The sequence below is a fragment of the Protobothrops mucrosquamatus genome, unplaced genomic scaffold (genome assembly GCF_001527695.2).
Source record: "Protobothrops mucrosquamatus isolate PMUCROS unplaced genomic scaffold, P.Mucros_1.0 scaffold2303, whole genome shotgun sequence".
NCBI classification, from domain to species: Eukaryota; Metazoa; Chordata; class Lepidosauria; order Squamata; family Viperidae; genus Protobothrops; species Protobothrops mucrosquamatus.
The window spans coordinates 35,553-58,052 of record NW_015388389.1 but is presented as its reverse complement, the minus strand read 5'-3'; the positions used below and the strand labels follow the sequence as shown (position 1 = coordinate 58,052).

The window sequence follows — 22,500 nt, the reverse complement described above, 5'->3', positions numbered from 1 at the left end:
CATCATCCCACAGTTCTCCAGGGCCAACCTCTCCAGCAAGTGTTGGTCAACGTCATTTCCAATGCCGATAGTGAAGACGCAGAACCTGTTGCGAATGGCTTCCTTGAGATTGCTGACAATCTTGCTCGTCTGGACCTCCCCCATCGTGGGACGCCCATCGGTGAGGAACACCAAGAGGGAGGCGCTTCGTGATTCAGCTTCATTTTGGGTGATGTAATCGTTGAGGATTTTGGCGCTGGTCTGTAGAGCATCGTTAATATTGGTACCTGTGACGATACCATGGAAATAAATGTGATGTTAGGTAGGTTAGAGGTGTTCAACCTTGGCAACTTTAAGACCTGTGGACTTCAACTCCCAGAATTCCCCAGCCAATCATTTTGGGAGTTGGTCCACAAGTCTTAAAGTTGCCAAGATGGACATCCTCTGAACTAGATCCTTAGATAACATTGCGAAGTTGATCTTAACCACCTGCATTTAGACATGACTGCTTGGAAGGTGTTTAGACTTCTTAGAAATATCCAATTTACTACAACAGGAGACAAAACTCCCTGCCTTGGGATTCCATTACCATACAAGGAATATACAAAAAGAGAGAAGGTCAAAAAACACGAGACAGACCCAGAAGATTTTCAGTGCCATTACAACAGCATCAAATAACAATGGTTGAGGCTGCCAGAAAAGCAAAAACCAGAACTCCATACCAGAAGAAAGAAGAAAGAAGAAGAAGAAAGAAGAAAGAAGAAGAAGAAAGAAGAAAGAAGAAAGAAGAAAGAAGAAAGAAGAAGGAGGAGGAGGAGGAGGAGGAGGAGGAGGAGGAGGAGGGTGATTTTGGGCCAGTCCTTCTCCCTCAGCCCAACCCACCTCACAGGGTTATTGTTGTGGGGAAAATAGGAGGGAGAATTATTAAGGTATGTTCACCACCTTTATAAAAATAAAGAAAGCAAGATGTCAATCAGCCACAAAGAAGAGGGAGTCAAGCTATTCTCCAAAGCGCCTGAAGGCAGGACAAGAAGCAATGGATGGAAATTAATCAAGGAGAGAAGCAACCTGGAACTAAGGAGAAACTTCCTGACAGTGAGAACAATTAACCAGTGGAACAACCTGCCTCCAGAAGCTCCAGCACTGGAAGTTTTTAAGAAGATACTGGACAGCCATTTGTCCGAAATGGTATAGGGTTTCCTGCCTGAGCAGGGGGTTGGACTAGAAGACCTCCAAGGTCCCTTCCAACATCATCATCATCATCATCATCATCATCATCATCATCATCATCATCATCATCATCATCATTATTATTATTATATCACCTTCATTAGGGGGCATGCGATGGATGTGGAAGATGGCGTCTCGTATGTTGTTGGACGTGACAGGCACCAACTGCTCTTCTTTCCAGACCTGGATTTCATTGGAGAAGCCAATAATGTTGAAGTGGTCTTCAGGCCGAAGGTCTTGGAGAATGGTGAACAAGGCCTCTTTGGTCTGGAATGAAACAAAATGGGGCCAGTAAGGGAGTTTGTGTGGTTTATACAGCGGGCACTGTGACACCATTGATTTATGACGATCCAAGGGTATGCTTACCACTGATCAAACACATGGCATGGGGTTTGGGTGCTTTCTTAGAACGCACAACTATGGACTGTAGCCCAAAACAAGGGGCACCCCATCATATGCAAAAAAAAAAAAAAAAGAGAGTGATTTATTCTTTGCAAAAAGGTCTACACACCCGCATACCACAGCTGTAGGCCAAGTAACATTCAGGGAATATATGATCAGGAATGAGGAACTTGGTTCTGCAGATGTTATTGGGTTCAGTGGCTTGGTTCTACCATTGGAAGGAGTAAAACAAGGGTCTTAAATGTCAGATACTAAGGGCAGTAAGAATAGCTCCCTGGTTGCTTCTTCTAAACCAGTGATGGCGAACCTTTTAGAGATCGAGTGCCCATAAACCGGCCCTGCCCCCCGCCCACCCCCGCTTCGCCCCTGCCCGCAGCCCGTCCCCACTCTGCCCCCACCCCGCCCACCCACAGGGCTACCCACTGCCTCCACAGCCCGCCGCAGATTGCCCAAACAGCCCAGCAGCGCCATGGCAGCCACGCCCTCCACCCACGCCCTGCAGCATCAGCTGCGCGACGGGGCGCGAGTGCAGTGTCCCCGCTGTCTGGCTGCCATGTTCTTGGCTGCGCTGCTCAGGTGATTCTCCACGGGGGATGTTGATGAGGAGGGGCCACGGAGGAGGCGGGGCTGGGGCAATGGCATGCGTGCCCACAGAGAGGGCTCTGAGTGCCGCCTCTGGCACGCGTGCCATAGGTTCGCCACCACTGTTCTAAACCAAAGTCCTTTCTCAACCTTGGCAGCCTGAAGATGTGTGGACTTCAATTCCCAGAATTCCCCAGCCAGCATAGAGTTCTGGGAGTTGAAGGCCACTCATCTTCAAGCTACCAAGGTTGAGGGCCACTGTTGTAAACCATCAGATGACGCACATCCTTGGAAGAAATAACCATTGTGCTACACATCCTGCCTTTTGCCTTCACTTCCATTAACCTGAGATAATATAACTAATAATCTCAGATTATGAGAGTTGCTCTTCAATATCTGCAGGTGTGCAAGCCCTCTGTTCTGCAAGGAATGGAGACATAAGGGCTGTGATGGAGCCCATCATCTATTCTTATAGTTTATGGATTTACCAGTGATTTTCAGATTTAATCTCTGGAAAAGACAATGACGAAAGAATCTAAAATTCATTCTGACGGTCAGGCTAAAATCCTATCCTCTTTATGGAACCTGGTCACCAAACCTATCTAAATTCCACCAGGATGGTGTCACTTGTCTCAGTTGCTAAATGGGCCTCGCACTAGCTTCCTGCCTTCCCAACCTATTGAACTCCAACTTCCATTATTCCCTAGCTTACGGGCCAGGGACAATGGAGTTGTACGACCAGCCAACTATGGCTTGTATTTTCTCAACTACGCTTCACAATGTTGGATAAAAATGCTCAGCAAGCAATCAAGCTACATCTTGGCTCTTCCTCTCTGTCTCAGATCAAAAATGGTGTTTTGGATCTCGGAGGCCAGGATAAACTTGGAGAAGATTGCAGAGATGTTGTTCCCTTGTAATCATGCACGGACGTTAGGGACGTCATGATTAAACACTGCAATGGAATTCAGAGTCAGTATTCCAGCTGGTGACCTTGCCATTACATCCGAGAGCTATCAAGGCTTTATTTATTTATTTATTTATTTATTTCCTTAGTACTGATGAGATAAAGGGGAACACCCACCCCCCTCACCCCAGATGCAGGCCATTTCTTTGGATTAAAACCTTCACTTTCAGATATGTGAGGTGGCCTTGAATTACGTTGTTGTTTCCAATCTCACTGTCCCTTTTGTTAAAGAGGGAACAGCTGCGCTGTTTTCCCGTTATCTCTAAGCCAAAAACTTTGGGGTCTCTGGCCAAACTTGGTTTTTGTGGTGCATGCCAGGATTTATGCTCCAAAAAAGTGAAAAGAACATGGGGGGGAGGAGGGGAGAAACACAAGCAAACGTTATCTTAAATTTAAAGGTGAGCAAATGGAATGTTTAAATCAATGGATTAAACTACTGGTAGTGTTTGACTTGCAACCACAATTGAGCCCAAAATTGTGCTTGCAAGTCACTATTACCTAAGTGAGATAGTTGTTCCCTAATTTTGCCCCATTTTACAACCTTTCCTGCCACAGTTGTTAAGTGAATCACTGCAGGTGTTAGTTATTAACATGGTTGTTATGTGAATCTGGCTCCCCCTTATTTGTCAGAAGGTTGCAAAATGTGATCCCATGACCTCAGGGCACTGCAACCGTCAGAATAGAATAGAATAGAATAGAATAGAATAGAATGGAATGGAATGGAATGGAATGGAATGGAATGGAATATGGAATATGGAATATGGAATATGGAATATGGAATATGGAATAGAATAGAATAGAATAGAATAGAATAGAATAGAATAGAATAGAATGGAATGGAATGGAATGGAATGGAATGGAATATGGAATATGGAATATGGAATATGGAATATGGAATATGGAATAGAATAGAATAGAATAGAATAGAATAGAATAGAATAGAATAGAATGGAATGGAATGGAATGGAATGGAATGGAATATGGAATATGGAATATGGAATATGGAATATGGAATATGGAATATGGAATAGAATAGAATAGAATAGAATAGAATAGAATAGAATAGAATAGAATAGAATAGAATAGAATAGGAATAGAATATGGGATGGAATAGAATAGAATAGAATAGAATAGAATAGAATAGAATAGAATAGAATAGAATAGAATATGGGATGGAATGGAATAGAATAGAATAGAATATGGAATAGAATAGAATAGAATAGAATAGAATAGAATAGAATAGAATAGAATAGAATAGAATAGAATAGAATAGAATAGAATAGAAAATATGGAATGGAATGGAATAGAATAGAATAGAACAGAATAGAATAGAATAATAACTTTATTGTCACTTTATATGTACACTAATTGGCATATATTAAAATGAAATTTCGTTGCATTCAGCCCTCAAAGGGTCACCACCTCCGATATACACTACATATATATGACATTAATTAATTAATAAAACAGAATTATGCATATACCCACATATATTACATGACACAGAAAAACAAAAGTCTAGTTCAGGTTATGTATACATGTGCATGGCGAGAAAAACGAATCTTGCGAGTTTACCAGACGGATGGCAGAAGGAACGAAGCTGTTACAGAATCGGGAAGTCCTGCTACAAATACTTCGAAACCTCCTCCCAGAGGGGCGCAACAGAAACAGATCGTAAAGTGTCTCTAACAATGCTTTGATCTCTAAGCACAGATAAGCGCTTATAAGCAGCATCCTGAATACCAGGGAGCGAACTTCCTCTGGTCTTCTCGGCTGTCCTTAACCATTTTCTGTATGGACCGTCTGTCTGAGGCACGGCTGCCACCAAACCAGACAGTGATGTAGTTTGTTAAAATGCTTTCAATCGTGCCTCTGTAAAAAGTGGCCAGGACAGAAGGAGAACGATGTGCCCTCCTCATCCGACTCAGGAAATGCAGACGCTGTTTTTGCACGCTTCACTAAGGATGACGTGTGGAGAGACCAATTCAGATTGTTAGTTATCTGCACCCCCAGATACATAATACTGTTGACCACCTCTACAGCTACATCCTTGATCCTGAGTGGAGTATGACGATGCTGGCTCTTTCTGAAACCTACAATGATCTCCTTTGTTTTGTCAACATTTAGAACCAGGTTACTTTTACTGCACCAGTCCACCGGAGCCTTCACTTCTTCCCTATAAGCACCTTCATTGTCAAAATTTTGATCACGTGACCATGCTGCAATAGTTGTGTGAACAACGGTCATAAGTCACTTTTTTCAGTGCCGCGGTAACTTCAAGCCGTCACTAAATGAACTGTTATAGCTCGAGGACTACCTGCACTTCCTAGATTCTGAAAAATGTCCTCCTCCTGTTGCAATCAAATATTATAATTTGTTGAGAATTGAGAGACAACAACAACAACAACGACAACGACAACGACAACGACAACGACAACGACAACAACAACAATAATAATAATAATAATAATAAAGTTGGAAGAGACCTTGGAGGTCATCTAGTCCAACCCCCTGCTCAGGCAGGAACCCTACACCATTTCAGACAAATGGCTGTCCAGTCTCTTCTTAAAAACCTCCAGTGTTGGAGCATTCACCGCTTCTGGAGGCAGGTTGTTCCACTGGTTAATTGTTCTAACTGTCAGGAAGTTTCTCCTTAGTTCTAGGTTGTTTCTCTCCTTGATGAGTTTCCATCCGTTGCTTCTTGTCCTGCCTTAAGGGGCTTTGGAGAATAGATTGACTCCCTCTTCTTTGGGGCAGCCCCTGAGATATTGGAAGACTGCTATCATGTTCCCCCTCGTCCTTCTCTTCATTAAACTAGACATACCCAATTCCAGCAACCGTTCCTTACAACCAAGATATTTAGTGGCCCCATGGACTGCCAATTATGCACCCCTGTTTTAGACCTTGAGATGCCTTGCAAGGGATTCAACCTTGTGTCCCTCCCTTCTTGCAGATCTCTTGAGCTTTGGGACCCAATCCTTCCCACCTGCCACAGGTCTTGACCTGTTCTTTCCAAGAGGTTTAAGATCATGATGCAGAGACAGAATGGGGGCCGTGACATTTCCATCTCACAATCCCTCACTTGTTGCCCAGTGTGGGATGAAAGGAGGCCCACGAAATGTAAGCCCAGGCCATTCCAGCAGAAGACAAGGCTCAACTGTTCAAGCGCTAACCCAGAGCGGGCCTCTTATGAACTTATAGGCTGGCAATAATGATCTCATTCTGGGGTGGTTCCAAGTTCACCCCTTTGCCATTTCCACTGGGCACTGAGTAAGTCCTTTGCTTGGGATGTTAGATAACTCTGACGTAACTTCTGCAGACAGAAAGCCCGTTGAAGAACGTTCATAAGCTCTTGTGTGGATGTGTTTTGGTGCAGGCCTTCATCCCAAGTCAAGGTTCAGCATTGTTGGGCACCAGCCAAGGTCCGTCTCGCCAGCTCCCAGATCTCCACAGAGACTGGGTTTTGCACAACACAATTGACCCAGTTTTGGGAGCTGACCTCCACACCACTTCAAAGCATTGGTCTAAAGCAGGAGTAGTCAACCTTAGCTTAGCTGGCTCAGAAATCCTGGGAGTTGAAGTCCACGAGTCATAAAAGAGCCAAGGTTGACTACCCCTGGTCTAACGTGAGGCAAAAACTAGGCAAAACAGATGCCCCGATCTAAAATCCCAGATATGGCAAGAGAATCTCGCCACCTTTAAATCATGGATCAGGAATCCCACACCCCTCTGAGCCCTGAAGTTCCTCACCTGCTTCATTTTGGTGCCCACCATGGAGGCGCTTCTGTCTAGGACAAAGACAATGTTTTTCGGCAACGCAGGAAGATCTTTGGGGGCAAAATAGTGCACGAAGTAGCCATCCAAAACCTGGTGAGATAAACGAAAGAAGGAGAGGTGTCGATGGAGATTGTCAATCAAAACAATCACCTCACAAACATATTGCACAGCACAGGAGAACAAACTCATGGGGACAGGATTCAGCAGTCCATCTGCATCTGAAAAACATTCTGGACAGAGAGGACCACTGGTTTGAAAGATGGGTCGAAGAGGCCATCTAAGTCAAAATTGAATAGTCCTCTCTCAACAGAACAGGGGGGAGGGGGGACACGACATCACCTATCTCCTGTTTACAACACAGTCCTTTCAACAGTTCCAAGAAGGCTCCACACCCATTTGCACTACTCAGGTGACCCTGAAGGCACAGATAAACCTCCAAGTGGCCTCAATGACTCTCAGAAAGAGTACTAATGACCAGATGACTGCAAGGGATATAAATCCTTCCCTCCTCCACCCTTCAGTCAGAACCGAAGAAGCATCTTGGATGAGAAGTGAAACGTTTTCAAAGCAAAAAAGTCAAATTGCCTTTTGGAAAGAGCACCTTTTGGGAAAAGGAGAGAAAAATTCAGGAATTTAATCTCACATCTACCATATTGCCAAATCTTGAATATCAGCAAATCCTGAATTGGGAATTCTAAATGGGGAACCAATAATTGCTTGGTCACATGCAGTTAAAGTTATTGATGACTCTTAGCAACCACATACAGGTAGTCCTTGAATTACCACTGGTCACATAGCAACCGTTCAAAGTTATGACCGACTGGCAAAAGGGGACTTACAACCCAGATTTGAAGTTTGATGGTCGGGCTCCCCTCCATGGTCATGTGACTGAACTTTGGGTGCACAGCAACATGGCCACATTTGTGGGTGTTTGCTGCATCCCATGGTCATACGACTGCATTTTATGACCGTTTACTTCTAGTTTGGTACAATCATGCCCGTAGCAAAACATTGGGTCTCTTAAGGACCATGGCATTCACTTAATGACTGCCATAAAAAGGTCGTAAAGTTGGGTCAGTTGCCTGTTTTACAACCTTTATGACATATGACCATAATCGGCAGGCTTATTGCAGTCATATCTTGAGGACTACCTGTGAATCCATTTTCTCCTTGATCTGTCTCTAACCTCGTCTGCTCCTCTGCTGTTGGATTCGTTTTAAAGAGCGCATGGTAATCGTTCCCTGGCTCCTGCGTGCTTCTCCAAATGGTGAAATTTTGTTATTCTCATAGGAGCTCACCAAAATTTGGTCAAGATTTTGCAATATGCAATGAAATGAAAGGGGCAGGAATCCTTTTATTGATGGGGAAAGGGGTACCAGCCTGTTACAGGCAACTTAGGACCACAATCCAGCCCAGAATTTCTGTTGCTAATCAAGACTGCAACTATCATAAATATGAACCATCTGAATTTTGATGCTGCAACACTTCTAAGTGCTGCAACATTTATAAGTGTGAAAAGTGGTCATAAGTCTCTTTTTCCAGTATTGTTGTAATTTCGAACAGTCGCTAAACGAATGGTAATAAGTTGAGGACTACACCCACCAAGAAGCGCTGGTAGGAATGTTGGGCTGGAAATCATCTCCAAGAACAGATAGCCAGAAATGAGATGATAGACATTCTCCAACATACCTGGACTTCTCCAACACTCAATTCTCTGTTAACATCATATTGGATGGTGAAGTCTCCTAGCATGCCATTCCTTGCGATCTTGGCTTGCTGGACCAAGTTGGGACTGAAGGTTACTTTAGCTAAGGTCTTTGTCTGGCCAACCATGGTTGAAGGGGGTGGAGTGGGGTGATCTGTTGAGAAAATACAGCATTATTTTATAATTTAATTTAATTTAATTTAATTTAATTTAATTTAATTTAATTTAATTTAATTTAATTTAATTTAATTTAATTTAATTTAATTTAATAATTTAATTTAATTTAATTTAATTTAATTTAATTATTTAATTTAATTTAATTTAATTATTTAATTTAATTTAATATTTAATTTAATTTAATTTAATAATTTAATTTAATTTATAGTTTAGTTTAATTTAGCTTTATTATTTATTTTATTTTATTTTTTTATTATTTTTTATTTTATTTTTTTTATTTTTTTATTTTTTTATTTTATTTTATTATTTTGTTTTTATGTTGTTGTTTTATTTTATTATTATATTTATTATCTTATTTTATTTTGGGCATTGGAAAACTGGCTTGCTAGATCAAAAGGGAGGTTATGTTCACACAACCTGCTTGACCTGATTCCTGGAATAACATTTCATTTCTGGGTTTCATAAAATAGACTGGATGATAATTAGCTTGTGGTTCAGTAAATTTTAGGAAACCCAACAATATGAATTCATATTATTAATGTTAAACAGGGTGACTTTGTACAACTTGCACACACACACCCTGAGCTGCTGAATGAAAGGCAGAATGTACTAATAAGTTTTGTGGCTCTAATGGTACATGAGAAAGACCTTTAGAAATGGGGCAAATAGTGGAGGGAGTGTGGATGCAGGGGGGGGGAACGCCGATTATTTCGGAATAGGCTTTTTATGAGTTTGTTTTTCTAATGAAATGCACCATATTTGTATTATTTGTTCATATTTTATTTGAAAAAATTAATAAAAAATTTTAATATATAGAAATGGGGCAAATAAATGCTGCCTGGGGAATGATCAGATAAGAGACAGCATAGCCCTCAGCTGCATAACAGGTGGAGAAAGAGACTCAGGAGAGATCCTCCCTAACTTATCAGCCTGTAAAATAGACAGCGGGAGATTTGTACTCTCAAACTTGCAAGATTCTGTTAATGTAGCCTTACAATAAATTATGCCAAACTCATCGGGTCATGTTTCCTTTCTGGTCTACCTGGTAGGGCTGGCAGCAGCCCTCATTTTATCCACTCACCTTCCGTGCTCCCTGCTCCCTTGCCTTTGTTATTTTGGAGAGGCAGAACTTCCAAAGAATGAATTCCCGAATTCTCAAGGATGTTCACTTCCACACGTAACTTGCCCACCAGCTGCTGGGGTCGTATGCTGACCGTGTACGGATACTTCCCCAACCGTCTCCGTAGGAGCTCCTCGTAGTGCAGGATGAAGGTGGCTTCAACCTTCCGGGGAATTAATCCAGAGGCTTTGAATGTCTCCATTCGGTTTTCTCTGCTGGAAGAATTCAAAGACTTTTTAGGGACACGTCTGGGGTCAATTCAAGCTACTGATTTTTTTATAAAAGAAAGGGCTGTACAATGCAAGATGTATTGAAACTCTACTTTGTTGTAATAAGGTATAATAACAGAAACTTAAAAACCAGGCAGAACTTCCTCAACCTCCTGTTATGCCAAACAGAATCAAGGCAGGTTTACTTTGATCTCCTTTCTCACCCCTTCTTCTTTCCCAGAACAAGTCCTTTGCTTAATAATTCTTGCAATTCTTCATCACGTTTGCCGTATCTCCATAATCCCCAAATCAAGATGATGCAGTCCTTACCTGTCATCTGTGGGTCTTGAATATATTTCTTGATCTGCATGCACCCAGTCTTTGCCAATAACCTCCCCGTAATAAATCTTGCCACCAATAATCCTGGAATCAGTAAAAAAAAGAGGATATGCATGAAAAAAACCTAGAAAGGCAGGTACTGAAGGTTCAATCTATTCTCTGAACAAGTTATATTAATTTTTCAAATTTTTACATCCAGGTGCTTAGGAAGCAGCGAGAAGAAAGGGTAATCAATAGTCCAATAACATAATCATTCATGTATGTATATCTCAGTTTACATCAATAAAGACTCCCTCTCTAGTTCCCTTAAATATTATATCAAGTTCATATTAATACATTTCTAACTAAAGCTCAGTCAATCGATACATTTATCAATAACATTTTACTTATACATATCCAGTCCTGTTTTTAGGTTTTGCTTAATTCTAATTCTATGTTTCAATTTAACCTTTTATAACCAATATTTAAGTTTCGGATAATCTTAATTTCCCTCATTTCATTATAAAATACTTAGCCTAACTAGAATAGACATGGTGGTCCAAAATTTACCTTCTTACTTTGTTCACAAATATATTCCATTTCATTTATTAACAAAAATCTTCCACTGTCACAAATGTATTTCCATCTGACAATCAAAACTATAATCTAACAATTAGTTTTAATTTCGCTTATAAGTCTTAATCCTGAATATTAAACCAATCACTCCAAAGAGCTACTTAGCCCATTAAGTAAATTATTAAATCCCATTTTTAAATCTAACTCTGGCTTTCTTTCTGTGCCAGGCAGGCTTCCATACCAGTACCTCTGAATCCACTGATGTGTCTCCCTTCATTCCCACACATGTTGTACGGTTCAATCTATTGATTCCAGTTTCTTCCCACTTTTCATTTACTGTATTCAGCCTTAAACTGCTTCCTTCCTACGTCGGAATTAGATTACCTTTCGCTAAAAAAAATCGTCTGAATAAAAATCCCATACTGATTTTAGTACCTTTAAAACCTAACAATTTCCCTATGAACTTCACCTTAATTCATTATTTACATCCCTTTTTGTAATAAGAGATCTCTTATTACAAGGTAGTCCACACAAGAAGCACACCAGGAATACAGGTAGTTCTCAATTTACGACCACAACTGAGCCCCAAATTTCTGTTGCTTAGCCAGACAGTTGTTAAGTAAGTTCTGCCCCATTTTATGACCTTTCTTGCTACAGTTGTTAAATGAATCACTGCACTTGTCAAGTTAGTAGCACCGTTGTTAAGTGAATCTGGCTTCCCCCATTGAATTTGCTTGTTAGAAGGTCGCAAAAGGGGATCACGTGACCCCAGGACACTGCGACTGTCATAAATATGAGTAAGTGGCCAAGAGTCTGAATTTTGATCACGTCACCACAGAGATACTGCAATGGTCATAAGTGTGAAAAATGGTCATAAGTAATTTTTTTCCAGTGCTGTTGTAACTTTGAATGGTCACTAAATGAACAGTTGTAAGTCGAGGACTACCTATAGTAACTCTATTGTAAGCTTAGATTAATAGTCTTGCAAATCTAATATTTTTTCTCCCCCCCCTCCAAAAACTAGGGATGGTCCCTGCTGAAACACTGAGATATTTTTTATATCCTTATTCAGTCTGTGATTCTCCCTCCTGTCTCCCAAGGCCATTCGCACAGACCATTACACTTATTTTATGACACAACCGCTCACCTACATGGTAAAATTGGAGACAAAAGCTGTGATGGGTATTTGCATCTCAAAAACGCCTTCTCTGGCTTCTGAGCCGGTATTCACCAAAGTGCAGGAGACCGTGGTAAATGCGTATCGAGAAATTATTGTGGCTTTCACTGAGAATTCAGACATACGGGGTCTGGTCTCCTGTTGGGACATAGCAATATTTCCACAAAAGCAGGACATGTTAGGTCAGCCATCCCAGGTAGACACAAAACACAACCAGATAAGCTAATTCTATTTTATTGTAAAGCTACATTAATAGAATCTGTATTAAATTTGTATTGTCATTTATGTATTTTAATTGATTGTCAGCCGCCCTGAGTCCTACGAGGAGAAGGGCGGGATATAAATCCAAATAATAAAATAAATAAATAATAAATAAATAAATAAATCTTGCAAGCCTGTTATTATAGGTAGTGCCCTGGTTAAGCAAATTCCATTCCTAACTCTGTTTTTAACTTGAATTTATATATAGGATGGAGCTTGTATTTACGAACAGTCTGCTTGTTACTAAAAATGGCGGATGATGTTCTCTTTCCTTGAGCTGATGAATCACTGAAGATATCCATTTCCATTTGTTATTCTTGTCCTGCCCTCAGGTGCTTTGGAGAATAGTTGAACCCCTCTTCTCTGTGACTGCCCCTCAAATATTGGAAAACTGCTATCATGTCAACCCAGTCAATCTATTCTCCAAAGCACCTGAAGGCAGGACAAGAAGCACTGGATGGAAACTAATCAAGGAGAGAAGCAACCTGGAACTAAGGAGGAATTTCTTGACAGTTAGAACAATTAATTAACCAGTGGAACAACTTGCTTCCAGAAGTTGTGAGTGCTCCACCTCCAGTGAAGGTTTTTAAGAAGAGATTGGACAACCATTTGTCTGAAATTGTATAGGGTTTCTTGCTTGAGCAAGGGGTTGTACTAGAAGACCAGCAAGGTCCCTTCCAACTCTATTATTATTCTGTTATAGTCCTCATCTTCATTAGACTAGACCAGGGGTAGGCAACCTTGGCTCTTTTGTGACTCGTGGACTTCAACTCCCAGAATTCCTGAGCCAGCCATGCTGAGGGGAAAGAGAGAGGTTTCCAAGCTGAGCCATGCTGGCTCAGGAATTCTGGGAGTTGAAGTCCACGAGTCATAAAAGAGCCAAGGTTGCCTATCCCTGGACTAGACATATCCAGTTCCTGCAACCATTCATCATACATTTTAACATCTTTTTTATATCGTGGCGACTAAAACCGGATGCAATATTCCAAGTATGGTCTTACCAAGGCATTATAAAGTGATACTAACATTTCATGTGTTGCTGATCCCTATCCAGACTTTGTAGTCTGGTTTAACGCCAGATTTTGGTGTCTTGATTTTGGGATATGCAAAGTGTGTTAAGCAAAGCTACTCATTAAGCTCTCTATCTTTGCTCTTTTCTTTCGCATCGTTGGATAGTAAAGCATCCCTTGATCTTAGCAATAAGAAATGGCTGGACCCACAGCACTTGCTTTATCAGGGAGACAATAACTAAGTCTGGTAAACGTTTAAAATATGTTTTAGTACACCATGGGAAGCTTGATTAGTGTTAACCTTCAGCGGAGTATATATGTATGGTTTAGCGCCATGGTGGCGAACCTATGGCACGTGTGCCACAGGTGGCACGCAGAGCCCTCTCTGTGGGCACGCGTGCCATTGCCCCAGTCCTAGGCCTTCAGCTGGGTTTTATAAAACCTTTTCTCTTTAGGCTTCCGCTGCCATGTGCAAAAAAAAAAAGGTTCAATTAATCAATCAGTTTCAACTTCTTGCGGGGAAAAAAAAAAGATCTCGCAAAGTTGGAATTGATTGATTGAACTTTTTAGTCCCACCCAGTCTGCCGTTACCACCGCAGCCACGCCCACCCAATGGGCCACGCCCATCCAACTGGCCATACCTACCCAATGGGCCACACCCACCCGGCACCCGGCACCCGGCACCCGATGATACATAAATGGGTTTTGGGTTGCAGTTTGGGCACTCGGTCTCTAAAAGGTTCGCCATCACTGGTTTAGCGTGTTTCCAAAATAAGGGAATGCAAGAGCTGGAAGGGAGTTTGGAGAGCATCTAGTCCAACCCTTCTGCCTTTGCAGGAATCCCCATCTTACTGGCTGTCCTATTTAGCCAGCTGATTGCTCTATGCATGGTGTAGACTCAGAAAAAAATGGGTCAGTCCAGTAATTGGATTAAATGTATAATGGCAATGCAAACACTGTCTGCAAATACAATACTGTAGTCTTTAAAATAATGTAGAAGGGAGGCTGTGTTAATCTTTTTTTTTTAAATGTCCAAGCATAATCTACAGTTCTGGGATTTCTTAGTCATCTCTCATCCCAATACTAATTACATCAGACTTTGCTCAGCTCTTGGTTGGTCAGGGAATCATCCAAGCTGCTGTTACCACCTGCTCTAGAGGGGTAATAAAAAAGAAAAGATTTAGAAATGTGTCTTTATTCTTCATCTGTTCTTGTTTCTGCACAAGACTTGAGAAAATGGCTCAGATAGTTTGCATTTTGCAGCTGTAGGAAAGATTTCCTGATACAAGCCCGTCTTTCTCCTTACAAAATTGGGAGAGTGTGATTGCTGACACTTTCTTGCAAGAACAATTCACACTTAGAATATTTACCCACCAATCTCTGCAGAAATCGTGTTTGTCTTGGAATTCTCCGTGCAACCTGCAAAGGAACAGAGACCATCACTCAGTGTGTTTTCCGCGAAAAATGGAAACCAAGATGTTCATCAGAAGAAAAGTGATATTTTAGGCTCGTCAGAAGCCATTGCTGCATCCTTAGGCTGTCTGCTAAGCCTCTATTAATAATGAGAGAGAATTGGGGGCAGTTAGCATCTGAATATAAACTCATATAATTTCTCATTATTTAACCAGTGCACTAACTGAACACTTATTGCTCAAAATATAGACTTTTTCCACGTTTTGCAGTTTCTTATGTTACTAAAAAATATACATTACATGAAAACTGCCATGTGAAAGCCGTAAATGAAAGAATTGGTCATAAAGTTACTTTTTCATCATAGTTGTAACTGAGAACAAATGCTAAATGAGGCAGTTGCTAAATGAAACTATTGTTGTTGTTGTTGTTATTGGTATTATTATTAAAACTCTTAGGAAAATGCATCAATTAGTGAAAGTAATGTACAAATGACTTATTTGAGGAACAGTATTTTACACACATACACATAACCCACTCCATACAGTCACACACAAACGTATAAAAATTATGTCCATTACAGTAAAAATACCTATATTTAGGAAAATACACACCAAAATAAATGTATGTTTTAATGCAAACTCTTTTACAAAAGTTCTAGATCCAGTTAAAAGGATTAGAGAGATTTTCAAACAGGAGAAATAAAACAAATAAAACAACTTCCTCATTCCTATTCTGTATATTCTTCAACAATGTTCTCCTGTTATCCAGCGAAGTAGAACTAAAAAGAAAGTTTCCACCAATTCTAGTTGTCATATTTTCCCTCCCATGGGTTCTTGAATTGTCAACTTCCCGTCTTGTGAAGCATGTAACAAGCTCTTTTTCATGCTATTTAATTCTCAATAAAGATATATTATTGTGGAGGGCATTGGTAACAAGGGGTGCCGAACCTTGGCAACTTTAAGACTTGTGGACTTCAACTCCCAGAATTCCCCAGCCAGCATGGCTGGCTGGGGAATTCTGCGAGTTGAAGTTCACAAGCCTTAAAGTTGCCAAGGTTGGGCATCTCTGGTGTAGACATAGCCATTTCCTTCTCTGTAATATTAAGCCCATGCTGCATTCTTTGAATATTTAACTTCTGCATCACTTTTACTATCCAGGGTTTGTTTGGCTAAGGAGGCTTTTAGCTGCTCTGAACGTTCCTTAGATGGAGACCAAAGTATAGGTTATTGTTAGGATATTTAATTTAGTAGCTGACATAGTAAAATTGTACAATGGGCCACAACAAACAGTTGGAGTTGATTGACTGGAAAGTACATGAGGCAATCTATGCTGTGATTGGTTGCTGTGGGTGTAAAGGGGGCATTTCCCTTTTTTCCCGCCTTTTTCTTCTGTGTATGCTGCTTGAATTTACCTCACAATGATTTTACCTCATAATGTTCCTGTGTTCCTGACTATCTTTAGCATATAAATGTTAAATATATTTATTTATATAAAAGTACAAGTTCGTGTCCATGTCTCTGGAGTTATGTGGACAGCTGCGGCCGCAATTTCCTGACAGTTATAAATATTTAGATTACAAAAAATCCTACATAGCAGCGCGCTGCCAATATTCTCAGCCATGGAGTTCGTATCTCCACAGACTCACCCTGGACACCTGGACTCTCCCTTTGGAGGAGGCCATGACAGACCTAGATCAAAGAGGTGGATGGAATTTGCTTTGAATTCTCCTCTGCTGGGCTGAATGGCGAACGTGCTGAAGTTGCATAAAAGAATGCAAGACTTTTGACTCCAAGCCAAGCTGTTTTTTTGTTTTTTGTTTGGAGAAGAGAGAGGAAAAAAAATAAATGTGAAAAATGTTTGAACTTGCAAGTTGGAAAGTTCTTGCTACAGTCATCCATGCTTTAATCTTAACATGGTTTGCTTGCAGCAAAACAGTGGATTAGGGGTTAGGTGAGGTGATATTCTACCTGTAAAAAACCTCAGGTATCTATTTATAGGGAGCAGTATCTCTCACCATTTTTCTCAACACAGATAGTCCTTGACTTACAATAGTTGGTTTAGTGACCATTTGAAGTTACAACAGCACGGAAAAAAGTGACTTGGGACCATTTTCCACACTTACGACCATTGCAGCATCCCGATGGTCCCGTGATCAAAATTTGGAGGCATGGCAACTGGCATGTACTCATGATAGTTGCAGCATACTAGGGTCATGTGATCCCTTTTTGCTACCTGCCAAGCAAAGTCAACGGGGAAGCCAGCTTCAATTAATAACCATATTACTAATTTAACAACTGCAGGGATTCACTTAACAACTGTGGCAAGAAAAGTCGTAAAATGGGGCAAAACTTACTTAACACATTTCTGTCTCAACAACATAAATTTTGGGTTCAATTGTGGTCGTATGTTGAGGACTAGCTGAACAACAAGATCCAGAGATACTCTGAATAAATGAGACTATCCGGTGGCTTCTGCCCTTTGCAATTGTGACGACATGCAGACAACAACACATATGTACACCTGCCCTTGTGTCCCGATCAGTATACACTTGAGGACCTCATGGCAGAGCGACAGAGCGCGATTAATGTTGCTAATTTCTGGGCAAGATCTGTTTAATTTTACATATATTAACCTTAGATTTTACATTTTAAATGTTATGTCATATTGTATGTCTTATTTTAATTGTGATGCTTCTGACACGAATAAACAAAGCAAGTTCAGCTTAACAAGACTGGGCAATGCACTCAGCTCCTATAATTATATATTATATGCTGGTCCCTGTAAGCATGAACTTTTTTTGTCGGTTAAAAAATAATTGTTCCCCGAACGTCTGATCAAGGTGCAAAGCACAAGTGATAGAAACCTGGAGATAAAGCAAAACCTGTGTATTTCCTGCAACTTTATATATGAAAGTGCTTTGAAAAGCACTACAAACATACCCCCAGACAGCTCCAAACATCACCCTGTAATCATGGATAAATACAGTACAAACTGCAAGGCAATGCAACATTAACTTTTCTGATGTACAAAGATTAAAACATGATTTTCACCATTACTTGGGCAGTTAATGTTTTAGCCAAGCGAATCCGTGTTTAGGGACCTGGAACGTAGATTGTCGTTCCTTAGTGCCCCTGGCTGTGTTTAAATGGCTTTTTAAATTTAGTTTCTGCTGTTAGTCTCTCGAAAAATTCCTTTGAGGCTCTGCAGAAGCCTAGCAGCACAGTTTGAAAAACTCTAGACTGGTGGTGGAAAGCCTTGACATTACATTCTGCAAAATGAAGAACGGCAGCTTGCCGTCCCTTCCTCAAACTTCCTGGATGCAAAAAGGGAGTTTTAAGACACACATTTTTTTCTGCATTACCATTGCATGGGATTCTGCCCGCCCAGAGAGATGATTTTATGCTTGCTTATATGAAGCTTCAAATGCCAAGGCGTTGGCGCGAAACCAACCCTTCCCTATGCCAAAAATATATGAGACCTTTTCCAACTCTCTTCCTTCACGGTTCTTGGACCGAAAAGGAGCGTAGAGCAAAAGGCAGCGACTCAGATCTTAAAAGGGCAGGATGCAAAGTGGGCTATCATCAGGAACATTGGTGGAATTTACAGTACAGCTGCGAATGGCAGAATAATTATTTTTGGTGTCAGGAGGGGGGATCCCCCCAACCGGCTAGAGAATGGAATACAGCACACATGGAATGAATTAGAGGGAATTGGAGAGTACTTTTTCAAATTACAGGTCATCCTCAACTTATGACTGATTGCTTAGAGAGGGTTTGAAGTTACGACAAGCATCCTTGGTGTACAGGTAGTCCTTGATTTATAACTAGAGAGGGAAGGCCTGGGAAAAAAACCTAGAAAAATAGGGGAGAGAAAAAGGATTTTTTTCCCCATTTTTCCATTTTTGTTTGGAAAAAAACAGAAAAAAAACTTGTTTTTTCCCCAATTTTTCTGGGGGTTTTTCCAGGCCTTCCCATCTCTGTTTACAACAATTTGTTTGGTGACTGTTAGAAGTGACAAAAGCACTGGGGAAAAATGATTTATGACCATTTTTCACACTTACCACTGTTGGAGCATCCCCAATGGTTACATGTTGAAAATTCAGATATTTGCCAACTGACTCATATTTATGAAAGTTGTAATGTTTCAGGGTTATGTTATGACCTTTGCGACCTTCTGACAAGCAAAGTCAATTCACTTAACAACTATGTTACTAACTTAACAACCGCAGTCATCCACTTAACAACAGCAGCAACAAAGGTCGTTGAATGGGGCAAAATTCACTTAACAACTGTCTTGCTAAGAATGGAAATTTGGGGATCAATTGTGGTCGTATGTTGAGGACTACCTGTACTTATGACCTGGCTCTGAACTTCCAACAGCCACCTGCAAGGTCTTGTGACTGCATGTCAGGCGCTCAGGTGCGTATACACTCATTTGCAGTATCCCGCACTCACATAATCGGGTTTAACGATGGTTTTATCGGAAAGCGTTAAGAGCCATGGTGGCGCAGTGGTTAGAATGCAGTATTGCAGGCTGACTCTGCTCCCTACCAGCAGTTCGATCCTGACCAGCTCAAGGTTGACTCAGCCTTCCATCTTTCCAAGGTCGGTAAAATGAGGACCCAGGTTGTAGGGGGCAAATAGGCAGACTCTGTAAACTGCTTAGAGGGGGCTGTAAAGCACTGTGAAGCAGTATATAAGTCTAAGTGCTATTGCTATTAGTGACTGCCGCAAAAGAGAAGATAAAATGAATTAAAGCAGAGATTAAGCTGGGCATGAACCAAAGATAATTGGAAGAGAAGGGAGGCAGAGGGGAAAGGAAAGAATGAGCTTAACTATCATTATTTATTTATTTATTTATTTATCTATTTATTTATTTATTTATCAAACTTATATGCCATCCATCTCCCTTAAGGCGACTCCAGGCGGCTTACGGACATTGCCTAAAACACCGTATGAAACATGCAAACTTTAAATAAAGATCTTAAATTTAAAAGTTCAGTCAAAGTGGCCAACTTACTAACTGCTGACTGTAAACAATTTTTGCCACCCAATTAAACATCCCATTAAGTGTTTCCTTCCTTTCTCCTCTGAAAGAGACATTTGGCACTGGCCAACTGGAAAATTGTTGACTTTGCAATGAGTTAATGAACTCAAGTTTTCAAAACCTGCCTTTCTCCTATATAATCCTTTACAACAGCTGCCACCAAACCCCTCTACGTCATCCTGTTCCATCTGGAAAAATCAGACACATTCTGACTCCTCGCACGTGAGAAAACTGTGAGCCTGGAAAAGCACGTAATGCATGCAGGAAGTATTTTATAATATTTCCTGATTAAACGTCTCTTCCACTGCCAGAGGTTTGATCATGATGGGGCTCAAGGTTGACTCAAGGTTGACTCGGCCTTCCATCTTTCCGACATCGGTCAAATGAGGACCCAGATGGTTGGGGGGCAATAGGCTGACTCGGTAAACCGCTTAGAGAGGGGTGGTAAAGCACTGTGAAGCGGTATATATAGTAAGTCTAAGTGCTATTGCTATTGCTATTGATTTTACTTGTCAGAATCCAGCTTGGAGGGTCACACATGGTGATCACATGACCCTGGGATGCCTCAACCATCATAAATACATACATGCCAATTGCCAAGTGCCTGAACTTTGATCACGTGACTGGAGGCTAAAACATACGAGGAACGGTTGCTGGAATTGTCTAGTTTAATGAAGAGAAGGATGAGGGGGGACATGATAGCAGTGTTCCAATATCTCAGGGGCTGCCCCAAAGAAGAGGGAGTCAAGCTATTCTCCAAAGCACCTGAAGGCAGGACCAGGATGGAAACTAATCAAGGAGAGAAGCAACCTGGAACTAAGGAGGAATTTCCTGAACAGTTAGAACAATTAACCAGTGGAACAACTTGCCTCCAGAAGTGGTGAATGTTCCAACACTGGAAGTTTTTAAGAAGAGACTGGACAGCCATTTGTCTGAAGTGGTATAGGGTTTCCTGCCTGAGCAAGGGGGTTGGACTAGATGACCTCCAAGATCCCTTCTAACATTATTATTATTATTGTTGTTGTTGTTGTTACTGTGGGGAAGCTGTCATGAATGCAAAGACTGGTCATAAGTCACTGTGATAGCCTCCAATGGTTGCTAAATGAATGATTATAAGTCGAGAACTAATTCATATTCTGGTTTTGCACAATACTGTACATTAATTCCTAAGCCAGTCAAATGAGCTGGCTTTACCCCAAATGGTAAGATACCAAATAAAAACTAACAAAATGAACACCAGCTTTTGCAAATGGCTCGGTGGCTAGATGGAACCGACCAGGAGAAAGATGTTGTGTGAATCCTTCTTGCACATACACAATCCACAGGTGGGATGCCAAAGAGAACGACCAATAAGATTAAATGGTAATGCTATTCATTTCTGACTGGAACAATTCAATCAGTCAGTCCTCGTAAGGCCATCACCGAGTCCAAAATTTCCATAGCTAAGCGAGATACTTGTTAAGTGAGTTTTTGCCCCATTTTACGACCTTTCTGGCCACAGTTGTTAAGTGAATCACTGCAGTTGTTAGTAAAATGGTTGTTAAGTGAATCTGGCTTCCTCATTGACTTGGCTTGTCACGAAAGGGGATCACGTGACCCCGGGACACTGCAACTGCCATAAATACGATCCCATTGCCAGAGTCAGAATTTTGATCACATGACCAGGGGGGTGCTGCAACGGTTATAAGTGTGAAAAATTGTCATAAGTCATTTTTTTCCCAGTGCTGTTGTAACTTTAAATGGTTACTAAACAGACGGTTGCAAGTCAAGGACTACTTTCATTTGTAGTTTCATTTGCCTAATATATTAATTTTGTTGTTGTTGTTAGTTGCAAAATCGTGTCCGACCCATCACGACCCCATGGACAACGTTCCTCCAGGCCTTCCTGTCCTCTACCATCTTCTGGAGTCCATTGAAGCTCACGCCTCCTGCTTCAGTGACTCCATCCAGCCACCTCATTCTCTGTCGTCCCCTTCTTCTATTGCCCTCAATCTTTCCCAGCATTAGGCTCTTCTCCAGTGAATCTTTCCTTCTCATTAGGTGGCCAAAGTACTTGAGTTTCAACTTCAGGATCTGGCCTTCTAGAGAGCAGTCAGGGTTGATCTCCTCTAGGACTGACCGGTTTGAGCGCCTTGCAGTCCAGGGGACTCACAGGAGTCTTCTCCAGCACCATAGTTCAAAGGTCTCAATTCTTTGGTGCTCAGCCTTTCTTACGGTCCAACTTTCACAGCCATAATATATTAACTTTAGGTAGTTTTAAAATTAGTACTGGGTAAATCCAGTCCAATCCTGGAGAGAATTCACACTGCATTTGGCAGACCCAGGAAGTAAGTTAATTCAGTCTCCAATTTCCATATAATTAATTCATAATTCTATAGCCAGGTTATCTGAATCAAGAATCTGGTAGCAGCTTTTCCAGCGAACAAACGTTATAATAAAAAGGTATTAGCTTTTCTGTATGATGAAAGCACCTCTCAAAAGTATATGCCTTTTAATAGCATTTTTTTTTCCGTTGGACAAGTTGCTACAGACCCCTGATTTTATGCCACTATAA

At 41.1% G+C, this 22,500-nt stretch overlaps 1 protein-coding gene across 1 annotated transcript in view; it reads right to left on the bottom strand.

Annotated features, from left to right (window-relative positions):
• Positions 1-22,500, bottom strand: part of ITIH5 (inter-alpha-trypsin inhibitor heavy chain 5) — a 35,056-nt gene that overhangs the window by 9,802 nt on the left and 2,754 nt on the right. Inside the window, exons 2-10 of the mRNA XM_029285826.1 lie at positions 14,862-14,906; positions 12,191-12,354; positions 10,476-10,568; positions 9,898-10,148; positions 9,234-9,242; positions 8,624-8,793; positions 6,908-7,024; positions 1,305-1,476; positions 1-266 (exon numbers count right to left, since the gene is read on the bottom strand). The exon at positions 1-266 is cut by the window's left edge and continues 44 nt beyond it. Of these exons, the coding sequence (XP_029141659.1) occupies positions 1-266; positions 1,305-1,476; positions 6,908-7,024; positions 8,624-8,793; positions 9,234-9,242; positions 9,898-10,148; positions 10,476-10,568; positions 12,191-12,354; positions 14,862-14,906 (1,287 nt within the window). The remainder of the gene's footprint in view (positions 267-1,304; positions 1,477-6,907; positions 7,025-8,623; positions 8,794-9,233; positions 9,243-9,897; positions 10,149-10,475; positions 10,569-12,190; positions 12,355-14,861; positions 14,907-22,500) is intronic.